The 12,784-nt window shown below is 54.1% G+C and overlaps 1 protein-coding gene across 1 annotated transcript; it reads right to left on the bottom strand.

The window, feature by feature from the left end:
- Positions 1-1,269: 1,269 nt before the first annotated feature.
- Positions 1,270-12,447, bottom strand: SHH (sonic hedgehog signaling molecule). The gene is made up of 3 exons (XM_030010260.1): positions 11,902-12,447; positions 6,761-7,022; positions 1,270-3,150 (listed from the first exon to the last, which is right to left on the bottom strand). Exons 1-3 carry the CDS (start codon positions 12,208-12,210, stop codon positions 2,444-2,446), a joined length of 1,278 nt encoding a protein of 425 aa, XP_029866120.1. The 5' UTR covers positions 12,211-12,447; the 3' UTR covers positions 1,270-2,443.
- Between the last annotated feature and the right edge of the window lie 337 nt (positions 12,448-12,784).

Here is a 12,784-nt window from a genome sequence, read left to right as displayed (position 1 = left end):
GGAAGTGGCCCTGGACTAGAAGCTGCCGGGAAGGAGAGCCCACATCCATCTGTTAGGGCTTGACACGGGGGTGCTCGTGCCCAGGGCTCGGCCACCAGCTCCCGACACCGCTCTGGAAGCTCCCAGGCTTTCAGCGTGGAAGAGCACGGTCTACGCTCTCTGGAGGTGGCCCCAGGCAGAGACATCCCAGGAGGCCACCCGGAGCTGCCGTCCATCCCGGTGGAGGACGTGGCTGCATCTCTGGAGCGAAAGGCTGCCCAATGGATGAACGTCCTAGACCGGCGAGTAATGGAAACCGAAGAAAAGGTGAGAAGACATTCAAGGAAAGCTCCCTTCCGGCACGGTCCTGTCGCAGACGCGCACACGCACGCACACACAATGTTTTGCAAAATTTTTAAAGGGATCCTGGAAACCCTCCGGGGAGGACCACGCGGCGCAGCAGAACCTCACTCATCGGCACCCATCGAGGACGAGCCCCTCGGCGGGACGTGGGGCTGGGACCAGGCAGGGGATGCGGCACTGGCCCCACCGCTCGGCTCCTAAAACACGTCTACGGTACGTTCACCCATCGATGGCTCAGGGCAGATTCTGATGCGTTACAGCTAGGGAACGTCTCTCAGAATAAATGAACGAATTTTTATCCCTTTTTTTTGTTTTGCAAAGAGTGTTTTGTTCTTTTCTTGGTGGCCCCAAGCCCCGTCTTGTTACTCCGGCAAGGTGGCCAGCGAAATCTGGTGGCCATCTCCTTCTTCCAGCATCAGCCACAAGAATCCCAGTTAATTCACCAAAGTCAGTGTCTCTTCCCCAGGTTTCTATCTTCCGGGCACCCAAATTAAAGCCGATTAAAACGCCGGTGCCACCACAAGGTGAAGGCAGCTGCCTGCCTTCAGATTAACACGCTTCCAAGGGCAAACTTGATTTAAGGCCCTCAGAAATCTGTGGTCTCCAGACCAGACCGGGAGGTGGACACGGAGCTGGAGCTGGAAGAGGGGAGCATGGCTTGAGCGCGGACGGGGAGCCGGGGCTCCCGCGAAGGGAAACCGCGTCTCCCGGTCGCTCGTGCAAATAAGTGAGGTTCTACTGTTAGTACAAGAGATTCCAGGTTACGTGCAGATGTGATGGATTCCTTTCCTTAATTAAAGTACCAAAATTAAAAGTTATAAGCAACACATCTAAATAAAATAACGGGCACTCCTTTAGGCATCATGTTTCCTAAACCAATAAGCAAAAAGGAAAAAAAAAATGGGATGCACCAGGAACTCTTAGTTATTATATACTAACCAGACTGTGCATGGCACATTTTATTTCTATAAAACTATTAAAACTATTACAAAATATTCAAAAATACATTTTAGTAAATTTACAGCAGTTATTTCTCAATTTATTAATGCAAAACATCCTTTTCTCCCTTCTGTACAAACTACCGTCTCCATCGTCACAGAATTGCCGCCATGTGCGCTTTTTAAAAAATATTATTTTCTAATAAATTTTTTTTGAAGTTAAAAATAACAAAGTTTCTTACGGTTTTTGCAAATAAAAAGTTTGTGTAACAGTCTTGACTTCCATGAATGTGGCCAAATGGTGTTTTTACAAAGCAAAACATGGAAAACAATACAGGAAATGACGTTACATTTGAAACTATTTAAATTAAAATAATATATTCTCATATTTTACACTATTTCAAAAAACGAAATGTGATTCAGTTAAGTATTGATCTCTCAAAAAAATCTAATTTACAATTCTGTGTATAAAAATATAATTTACGGACCCCCATGAAGTTTGTCTTTTTTGTGTGTGTTTGTTTGCTTGTTTTTTAGACTTGCTGAAATGAAGGAGCAATGTAATGGAGAGATGGGAAAGTACAGAATTTTGCTTTCTGAAAGTCAGGACACACGTGACATGTAGAAAAATAGACTCTGCGCAGTTTTGCTTGGCCTCACAAAATAATTTTTTCCCCTGTGAGTACAGTTCACATGATAATAAATTATCAAAGAAACTATTTAAGGCTCTTGAAGGTCCGGTTCATATCATTTAAAACATCTATTCAAAATACCAAAGAAATAAATATCCAGGAGAGGAGGAAAAAAAAAAAAAAAACACAACAAAAAAACCAACAAAACAAAAGAAAAAATAAAAATATATATATATTTATAAACTAAACAGAACAGAACTTCCCGGGGTCTTTGTTTCCCTTAAAGTCTACTTTGGACTGTCCTACTTAATTATTATTATTTTATTATTATTATTTTTAAGTCTTAATCCGTGCTCTCTTTTAAAAATATGTAATTTTTTTCCTCTTTTTTTCTTTTAGGTTTTTCTTTTCTTTTTTTTTTTTCCTTTTTTCCTCCTTTCTCTCTCTCTCTCTCTCTCTCTGTGTGTGTGTCTCTGTGTCTCTGTCTCTCCCTCGGAGGCTGACGGGCGGCCGGGGTGGCGCGGGATGCTCTCAGCTGGACGGCACCACCATGCCCAGCGGGTGCAGAGAGTCACTATCCAGCACCCAGCTGCCGATGCGGTAGAGGAGGCGAGAGTACCAGTGGATGCCGGGGGTGGCGGGGGCACCCGTCGGGGCCCCCCCGCCGCAGGGGCAGAAGGCGGCCAGCATCCCCTGGAGCAGGCGGAAGGGAGCGAACGCCCAGTGCGCCCAGCTGTGCTCCTCGATGACGGCGTAGCAGGAGGCCAGCACCCGGTTGATGAGGATGGTGCCCTGGGCGGTGAGCGGGGCGTACGCCCCCGAAGCCTCCTCCCGCAGCGAGACGCTGTGCACGGCCGCTGGCAAGAGCTGCCGCCCGCCCTCGCCCAACACGTAGACCCGTTGGCCCGGCCGTACGCGGCTGGCGAAGAGCGCCCGGCTGCTGGGGGTCCCCGCCTGCGACTGGTTGTGTTGGGGGGCCACGAAGAGGAGGTGGGCGGCCGTCAGCAACAGCCGGGCCCGGGGCTGCCGCGTCTCGATGACGTAGAAGAGCTTGTGGGAGCCATCCTCCCGGTCGAGGAAGGCGAGGAAGTCGCTGTAGAGCAGCCGGCCCTCCGCGTCGGCCACCAGCACCCGGTCCCCGGGGCTCAGGTCCTTCACCAGCTTGGTGCCGCCTTGCTCCAGGTGCACCGTGGCCGAGCCAGGGAAGCAGCCCCCCGATTTGGCTGCCACCGAGTTTTCTGTGCAAGGAGAGAGGCACAGCGGGGTTAGAGGGGGCAGCCGCCGGGCCGGGGCATGGGGGCACGAGGGGACACGCCGCTTCCCCGGCCACCCCGACCCGCCCGAGGGGCACGGGTGCAGGATGCAGCCTCGCTCCCCTCCGAAATTCCTCCATCCTCATCTACGACCGTGCTCCATTTGCACTCAGCGGGTCAAGTGAGAGTCCCCTTCCCGCCAGATTTGAGCCGGCGCGTCTCCCTCTGGGTTAGGAGTTACAAGGGTCGTTTGTCTCGTTAAGAAAATTGGCCAAAATATTTCCGCTGAGAAAGCTGTTTCATAACAAATCTTTTCTGGAAGAGCTCCCCACTTGGCTACTGTTTGCCCTGCACCGACACCTGATGCCAGATAACTCGCAGGCTTTCAAAGACGAACGGTTTTACTGGCATAAGGTTCCCCTCTAGGCGAGCGTCTGTGCTCGCAATGCTCGGGGTCCCCACTCGGCTCTTACTCAAGGAGCCCGCCTAGGGCAGCAAACAGCAGAGAGCAGGAGGAGGCTTTGCCCCGAGGAGCACATGAATTTGGCCATCGCCCCACTGGAAAGCAACAGCCTGAATTTCCTGAGCCTCGCTCCATCACCCTGCGCATGACCCCATACTGCCACCCGCCCTCGCTGCCCTCCTGTGTGGCACGGCGGCTGCTGGGGCACATGCCACCCCCCCCGTAACACCTCTGCCTGGCATCCCCAGCACTCCGGTTCACTCTGCTTTCCGAAAAAAAAAGCATCTCCCTCACCTCTCCCACCCTACTGGAAGTAGGATGCTGTTCCCTGTCCCAAGGCGTGTGGTCCCCGGGCAGCCCCACACCTGCACCAGACCCAAGCACATCCGCCTTTCACCTCCTCCAGTTCTTGGAGTTACTCAGAATATAGATACTAAATGCTGCCACCAGCTGCTGCTGCTGCTTTCCAGAGCAACCGAGAGGAACAATCGCAGGTTTAAAGAGAGCAGAAATAGCGATGAGACTTTAAGTGTCTCTTGCAAACGCCCTTCTGGAAGCTCAGCCACGTGCGGGGCGGTGGAAGAGGACCTCTGCCCTGTGTCAGGCTGGTCTCTGTTAACTGAGGAACTCTGCAGTGTTCCTAAAAGCTCTCATTTTCTATATACTGGGGTAGTAGCCCATGGTATGTCACAGCAGCAACTGGCTTTGCTACAGCTGTTGAGATTCCTCATCCCTCCCTTGCCTTCCCCTGGTTTCTCCCAGTTACTCCCTATGCCAGTTTAGAGTCCTGGTGATTAATCTCCTAAAGGCGGTCAGATTTTATATTTTGCCTCTGTGGCGGCTACTGAAGCTCTTATGATTTAAATAAATCCTTGGAGTGTCTCCTAATGACTTTCTCAGGAAGGACAGGAAGGGTGAAAATTAGACCGTTATTGATTTGCTAACGACTTTATCACTTCTCCTTCAGAAATGAAGCAGGGAGATCTCCGAGGCCTCTTCAGGGAGGACATGGCAACAAACAAGCTATGTGCTTTATGTGGAGCCCTCCGCTAGCAACCTACACCTTCCTACAAGCCGGCGGTAAAGGTCTGGCTAGAGCTTTGTTTGCATATTCAGGGACTTGATGAATAGATCTAGTAGTGTAGCAGCTCTACAAACATGCCAGTGAATTGGCAGAGGTGTGAAAATCTGCTTCTTTGAGCAGTGCTTGTTTGGGTTCTCTAATTAAAATCCAATAAAGGATCAGCATTGTCATTCTGATTCATGTAATAAATGCAGACACTCTTGGAAGAGAGGACACTTCCATTTTTTTCCCAGCTTCTTCCCCCCCTTTTCTCCCCTCCCTATTTGTTCAGGTGCAGAAACCCTATGTGCCAATTCACACACATACTCTCCAAAAAACCCAGGACCTTCCAAGCACTATTTGCACAGCAGAGTCACTTTTCCAAGGCACTCAAGATCTGTATTTGAATTTTAAATGTAGAAGCTTGCTCTAAATACTTGCTGTAGCGCATTATCAATGTCCCTTTTACCACCCCTGCCTCTCCCTCCTCTGTCCTGGTGACAATAATTCAGGCCTTGGGGGAACTCTTCTTTGCATTCCAGTCTCCGGGATCATACTTTTTGCAAACAGAGATCTAGATAAAGAATCTTCCTGCCTGGCATTATGGGGTTTAATCTTCTCATAAGATGCTCTGTCATGAAACGAGGTTTGGACAGTTTGAAATCAGGCTGAGCGGGTGGAATTCAAGCCGGCTCCCTTGCAGCCCGCGTGGTACAGTCACACGACCCTGCCTGACACCCTCTAAATATTGCCCCCAAGCCCGTGTGCGCCGAATCTCAATGAGCAGCTTGGGGTTACTCTCCTATGAAATACCCGTGGGGGTGGATTAGGGGGTGCGCTTGGGCTAAGGTCATCGCGCACCACAATCAGACACCTTGCGCTATAAAGCCCATCTTCGCTATTGAAAGGGATGTTTCGTATCACCGCACGGCTGACAGCTTTGCAGGGCCTCCTTTTGGCTAGAAAGGACCGGGGAGCTGAACAAAAGCTGTAGCAGGCTCTCAGGACAAAGCATGAGCAGGCCAGGAGAGGTGCTACCTTGGCTCAGCCCCTTTGGGCTGGAGCGGGGGGGATGAACCCCTTTTGCAGACAGGCATGATGAGGCCAGGCCGGTTTCCCTCCCGTGGGGCTGATGGTTTTGAAGCAAACGGCTATATTTAAAGAAAGCCCATTATTTTCTTTTGCAACCAAGTGTTTCTTGACACTTTCAGTGGGCTGCTTGGCTGGAGGATGTTATTAGAAAGCGCTTTAGCTGCCGTGCAGCCAGGTGGAGGGAGGCGGCGGGGGGGGGGGGGAGCTGGCACTTGCCAACCGTTTTGCTCCCCCCCAAAAAAGTGGCAAGTGTCAAGAAAATGAACCTGGTGAGTCGGGATTTCTTGCGAGCTGTTCCCGGGTTGAGACAGCGTGTGGCGTTGTAAGCACAGGGGAGGGGAGGGAAAAAAATTATATGTGTGTGTATATCCCTATCTGGGAATTTCCTAGCGGCTACCGCTGAAGAAGGCAGGGGACCACGTTTCTTATTTATTTTCCTGGCCGGCTCCCACTCGGAGATTAGCGATCGCGAGTAAGGCGTGCAGCCAGCGGGGCGGCTGGAGACGGCCACTAGTGTTTGTGTTGAACATGCTCTTTGGATGGGGAAAGCAGCAAATCCCACGGGGGGAGGAGAAGGGTGTGTGGCTGCGGCGCAGCGCTCGTGGGAAGGCTGGGCAAGCAAATCACCCAAATAAAATGCTGTCAAAAAGTGCTGCAGCTGGCTGGGCTTTTTTTTTTTTTTTTTCCCTTTTTTTTTTTTTTTTTTTTCTCCCCCTCTCCTTCCCTTTCCCCACCCCTGCACCGGCGGGATCGCTAAGAGGAGGGGGGGGGTAGGCTTCGCCCTCGGGGGCTCCGCTCCGCATCCCCGGCGGAGCCCCGACGGGGCGGGCAGGGCTGATGGGCACCCTGCGGGGACGGGGAGGGGGGAGCACGGGCAGCACCGGGCAGCGCGGAGAAAGCTCTGGGGGGGTTGAGCCGTGGCCCGGGGGGTGTCCCCCCGCCCCGCGACGTATCCCTGGGCAGGTTGCCCTCCTTACCTGCTTTGACGGAGCAGTGGATGTGCGCCTTGGACTCGTAGTAGACCCAGTCGAAGCCGGCCTCGACGGCCAGGCGGGCCAGCATGCCGTACTTGCTGCGGTCCCGGTCCGAGGTGGTGATGTCCACGGCGCGGCCCTCGTAGTGCAGGGACTCCTCGGAGTGGTGGCCGTCCTCGTCCCAGCCCTCGGTCACCCGCAGTTTCACCCCGGGCCACTGGTTCATCACCGAGATCGCCAAGGCGTTCAGCTTGTCCTTGCAGCGCTGCGGGGATACGGGCACACGGGGAAGGGCGCATTGCGGGGGGGCACTGCTGCAGCCAAGAGCAGACCCCCCCCCCCCCTTCGCCGTCTATCACCCCCCAGGGCCGCATCGTCCCCTCCCTCCCCAGCCAAACCGGCGGCAGCCCCCCCCCCCCCCCCCCCCGCCCCAAAACGCGCCGCAGGGCTGAGCATCTTCTCCCCCGCTGCCAGGGAGGAAGGGGGAGGCAGGTGAGGAGGAGGAGGAGGGGGGTGAAACTTGGGGACGCGGGAGGAAGAGGGGGGTGAAACACCACGAAGACCCACCGGGACGGAGCAGCCCCCTCCCCCGGCACCTGCCGCAGGGAGCGGGGGACCCCCCCGCCCCATCACCGGCGCTGCGGGGGGGGGGAGTGTGTCGGTTCAAAGCCACCTGCACGGAGCAAATTCCTGCCGCTAAGTGCCCTGTCCCCTTCCCGAGAGCAAAGTTTCTGCCGAGAACAAACACTCGCCATCTATCTCGGAGTCACGGATTCCCCCCCGGAATGTCTCTCCGGGTCTTTTCAGCTTAATTCTGTGTTGAAAGGGGTCTCAATACATGTTAACAGCCTTTATGTGCTGGAGGGAGGGGTGGGGTTTTTTTTCTCTCCCTTCGCCCATCACTCATTAGAGCCCTCAAAGCAGCATGGGCTGGGAGCATTCACTCCGCTTCAAACATACATCGGCGCTCGCCTACAAAGCCGAGCAAATCCATACAATAATATAGCTCTTAGTGGGAAGATGAAAAGCAAGGGAGGGCCAAGGAGGGAAGTTAAGCGAAGCAGGGATGCTATGCAAGCTAGAAGACCCTTTGTGTGGAGTAAAACGTTTTCCAACTCCGTGGAGAAGCCACTACAGGGTTTTCCATCGCCCCTCCGGAGCCACCGGCCTTCCCCGGGGCTGAACCGGGCCCTGCAGCACCGGGGGCCTGCGGGGACCGAGCAAAGGAGGGGGGGGGGCTGGGGGGAGGGAGGAGAAGGGCGGCTGCAGCAGTGGAGGGGGGGAGCTCTAAATGAAACCCTGAAAGTTTGGGGGGGGGGGTTCTATTTTAGCCAAGGGGGGGAATAGACACGCCGGCCGTAGGGGAAAAGGACTTGCAGCCTCCCAGAAATAGGAAATCAGCACCGAAAGCATTGAAAAGCGCTTGGCTAATGGTACAGAGTTAGGAACACACACGTTGCCAACTTTTTTCCCTCTTTTTGAGAGGAAAATAACTCGTGGATATACGCGATGTGCCTCGCATGATGCAAATATCGACGTGGGTTAAAGCCACGACGGGATGCAGTAAAGCTGCTCTTCCCTCACTTTTGCTGGCCTGACTGGGATGCTTGGCCTTCTGCAGGACCATTCTCCCCGGTGTGCTCCCAGCGCACCCCTAACAGACCGCAAAGGCCCCCTTCGCAGCTCCCAGAAAGGCAAAGCCCCTCCATTATCCCGACGACGCTACTTTTAGGGACGTGACAAGGTTGCTCAACAAGAAAGTTCCCGTGTGTCATAGCCATAAAAAGCAATTCCAGCGATACACAGGTCCCCGAGAGATATAAAACGCAATCGCGAGCTCACTTTGGACTCCCTGGCCTACCGTTTTATGGAAAGAGCCGGGTGTTTGGGTTTCGGCACGGTGCCCGGCAGCAAAGCGCAGCAGCACAAGGAAGTTGAGTTTGATTTATTTATTATTTTTCTTTCCCTTCTCTCTCCCTCGCACACCTGAGAGGATGGATATGCTCTTCCACTGACTTACAGGGGGAAGGGGGCGAAGGATCAAAAGTCTCAGCTCCTGATAAGGCGACAGCCCTGCGCGACACGGCCATGTCGTGCCCCGCCGCAGCGCACGGGAGGCAGCGGGCAGCGGTGCGGGCAGCGGTGCGGGCAGCGCCGAGGGGCTCTTGCCGCTCCGGCCCTGCCAGCACCGGCTCCCGGCTTCAGGCGAAATAAAGAAGAAACGACCTCCTAAAGGACTTTCTTCCCTTTTATACTGCCTGAGCTGGATTGTCAGAGTCAAAAGCCGTGAAGCCCAGACTATTTATTAATTCATTGGGTCGTGTGCCACAAATCAAGCCCAATTCTGTTCAGCCACCGTGAAGCTCAGCAGGGCTGCCTCCACTAACGCTTTGTGTGGAGGCAAAGTTGTTCAACAAGCCCTCTCCTGCCAGCTCCTAATCTCTTCACAAATGAATTGCTTGAAGGAAACACTTAACAGGTACCTGTCAGTGTAAACAACCTGGTGGGCTTCCTAAATGCCAAGTTGATCTCTAAATTCCTCACATCACGCACCGGTTGTGTGCCTGCATTACACGAGATTGCTATTTTATTTCATACAAATTCCAGCTTTATCATACTGACCTGGCCTCCTTATCTCTCCCCCGAATCCAGCCAATGGCTGGGGTGGGGGGGAGGGAGGGGAGGAAGGGGAGAGCCTTCAGCAAACTGCTGTTGTCACCTGCAAAGTTGAGAACCTGACTTACCTACCTCTGTTTGCGTTCCCCCCCCCCCCTTCTGGAGTTAATATTAACCAGCGGCTAATGCATTCGGCAACTATTCGGCAAGTTTAACGATTCCGTTCAGGGAAGATCTCTCCATGGTTGAAGGGCTCGCGAAGCAGGCGTTTAAAGGCTGGGATTTAACGAGAGGTTGCCGGCCGAGGGAGAGAGGGAAGGAGAGAAAAGCAAGGCAGGGAGCCCGGCGGCAGGACGGCACCTCGGGGCGCTGCGGACCCGGCCGAGCCCGGGGAAGGGTGGGCAGGGGCAGCCCCTCCGCTCCCTCCCCAGCCCCGCTCCGCTTCCCCGCTCCCCGCCTCGCCGAGGGGTGCCGGAGCCCGGCTCGGTCCCCCACCTCGCTCCCCTCTTTGCCGCCGGGTAGCCGGCGTTGCGGCCCTCCGGTCCCCGCTGCCCTCAGCCCACCTCCCCCCTTTGTGTCTAAGGCAAGGGAATAAGCACTGAGGGAGGGGGGAAAAAAAAAAAAAAAGTATTTGTTTTCGTTTCGTTCGTCTGAGGGAAGTTGACAGAAGGTCAGGAGTTCAGCCGCTGCCAGCTAATGCAGCGAGAGCGGCCAGCCGCGTAGCCGGCGCGGCGTGCCCCGGGAGAGCCGCGGGGCCGGGGTCAGCCCGCACGCCGCCCCCCGCCCCGCAGCCCACCGCCTCTCCCGACCGGCTCCCGGCTCCCCCCCCCCCGCCCTTCCCCTACCCCCGCCGCCCCGCTCCGCTCCGCTCCGCTCCGCTCCGCTCCGCCGCGCACACGCACCGGCGCAGCCGCGCAGGGAGGGATGCGCCGTGCCCCGGCGGGAGCCCCGTCTCCCGCGGAGCCGCCGCCGCCGCCGCCGCCGCCGCCGCCGCCGCCGGGCTGCGGAGGGGAAGGGTGAAACCCGAGCCGCCGCGATCGATACGCGAGGGGAGTAAGTGGAGCTGAAAATGCGAGAGATGCGGCTCGACTCGCCGCACGCCTCGCACCGGAGGCAGCGAGGGCGGAGGGACCGCGGGGGCGCGGAGGGGCGCGGACCGCCCCGCGCCCCCCTCCAGCGGGGGACCGACGGCCGCGACGCTCCGCTCCGCGCCGCTCCGCGCCCCTGCGCGGGGCAGCGGCGGGCGGGCAGAGGCGCGGCGCCGCGCTCGGAGGTACGGAGCGATTTAAGGTGGTCGGGAGGAGATGGTGGCGGCCGCCGGTCCCTCGCCCCGGGAGACCCGGCAAACGTGCGGAAAATCAGGCCGAGGAACGGGGAGAGTTTGGGAAATTCCACCCCCCCACGCACCCCCCCCCTTCCCCGCGTCCACTCCCCGCCTAGTCCTTCCAGGCGACTCCTGTTCTAGCGCTGAAGGTGGGGCTTAAAGGTATTAATATTAAAAAAGCGCTGTTGACCTATATTTGGAGGAAACCCATTTCCAGTGTCTAGATTGCATGTAGTTTCAGAAACTCCGGGATTGGCAGAGCAATTGACTTCACCGAGCTCTCTGTTGAGCATGAATAATAATTATGAGGTGACTCTCGGAGAGGTTCTCTCCCACTCTCTCTCTCTCTTTCTTTTTTTTTTTTTTTTGCATAAAATGGTTCCGCAATCTGATTCCACCCGAGATCCAATATTTACCCAGTTGTAAACCTTGTGCCATCAGATTTTTTAAAACAGAAGGTGATGCAATGCCGATAAGTTGCAAGTCCCTCCCCTACTGAAGTACCAGAGCATTGGTGGCGAGCATCCTTAAAGAAATATCAATATATTTACGCTCTGATGGGCACAATTGCAAATGATGGTATTGCAATACGAGCTATATAATACGGAATCAGGAGAGGAATGGTCGATCCGGCTTCAGCTGCCTTTTGTGAGTGCACGACTGCATGCCTACTAAATTTAGAATATGCTCGCGAGGGAAAAAAAAAAGAATAATGAAGGCTAAAATGAAATGAAGCAAAAAAAAAAAAAGAAATAAAATAAAATATATATGAAAAAACCCCAAGTCAGCAGGCGTAGCAACCGAGGACTGCGTTTGTAATAATGAGTGAGTGGCCTGGCGGTCACTATACACTTGGGGTCCTCTGAGCTGTATGCAATTCGTTTGATCAAAGTGCATCCTTGGGGACAAATGCAAACAGCAATCTCTAACCAAGTTACAGGGAACGCCATGGCACGGTAATGACTGTAAGTATCACACAGATTCCCCCACCGACTATCTCGATAGCTCCAGCTCCAGCCCCTGCTAACTTGTCTGGATAGATGGTATTTACATTCAATGGGGGAAACTAGCCGAGTTTGGAGGGGCGGGGGGAGGAGGGGGAGAGGGAAAGGGGGGGGCTTTCAAAAATACTAAGACAGATGCGTCCTTTAGGATTGCTCAGAGAGGTTAACAAACACAAATACAGGTATCTCTGTGGCTCTACCTGAGTCATCAGTCTGTCAGCTCCCGTGTTCTCTTCATCCTTAAAAATAATGTCAGGGTTGTAATTTGGGGTTAGTTCTTTAAATCTCTCGGAGTTTCTTGTGATCTTCCCTTCATATCTTCCACTGGCCCCTAGGGTCTTCTCTGCCACATTGGGAATAAACTGCTTATAGGCTAAAGGGGTCAGCTTTTTGGGGTGTCTCCTTTTTCCAATGCCCCTGCCTGGTCCACAAGTCAGCCCAGAGGAGACTAAAAGAGCGCAGATGAAGCCCACCAAGAGAATTCTTGTCAACAGCAGCATTTCGTCCATTGAATCCAATTACTTCAAAGCTCTCTGTGCCTATCCCTGGCTGTCTCTCTAGAGCTCTCTCTCCTCCTATGTCCTTGTCTGCTTTCTGAATCGTATACTATCCACCGATCCCTAGCAAGACAGGTGCTGGAATGGCAGGCTTTAGGTCGCTGATAACGGAACACATCGGAGTTTGGTCGGGAGACAGCAATCGAGAGACAAAAAAAGGGTCTGATTTTAATGGTAGCAAAGCAAGACGCTTGTGAGAGGAGTCTGCCTTTAGTTCTATATTATAGCTGCCAGGGCCGAGAGCTGATTGGCCAAGGCGAGACAAGCTTGTCTTCTGATGTTTTAACCCTCAAAAAGGCAACAAATTCTTGAAAGATTTTTTTTTTTTTCCTTTTACCTGAAGGGCTTGGAGCTGAGAGGGGTGGAGATCGCGCTTTCTTGGGATAACATCAATTACACGCTGGTTTTTTTTTTTTTTTTTTAAACTTTCTTGGCAGAATGGTACATTTGTCAGCAAGAGGAACAGATGCCTCTGTGAAAGGGAGAGAAAAAAAATAAGATTAGCAGGCTGCCTCAGTGCAAGTCA

Source organism: Aquila chrysaetos, chromosome 3 (genome assembly GCF_900496995.4).
Source record: "Aquila chrysaetos chrysaetos chromosome 3, bAquChr1.4, whole genome shotgun sequence".
Taxonomy (NCBI): Eukaryota; Metazoa; Chordata; class Aves; order Accipitriformes; family Accipitridae; genus Aquila; species Aquila chrysaetos.
Note: the sequence above shows the minus strand (reverse complement) of the source record. Positions and strands in the feature narration are given on the sequence as shown.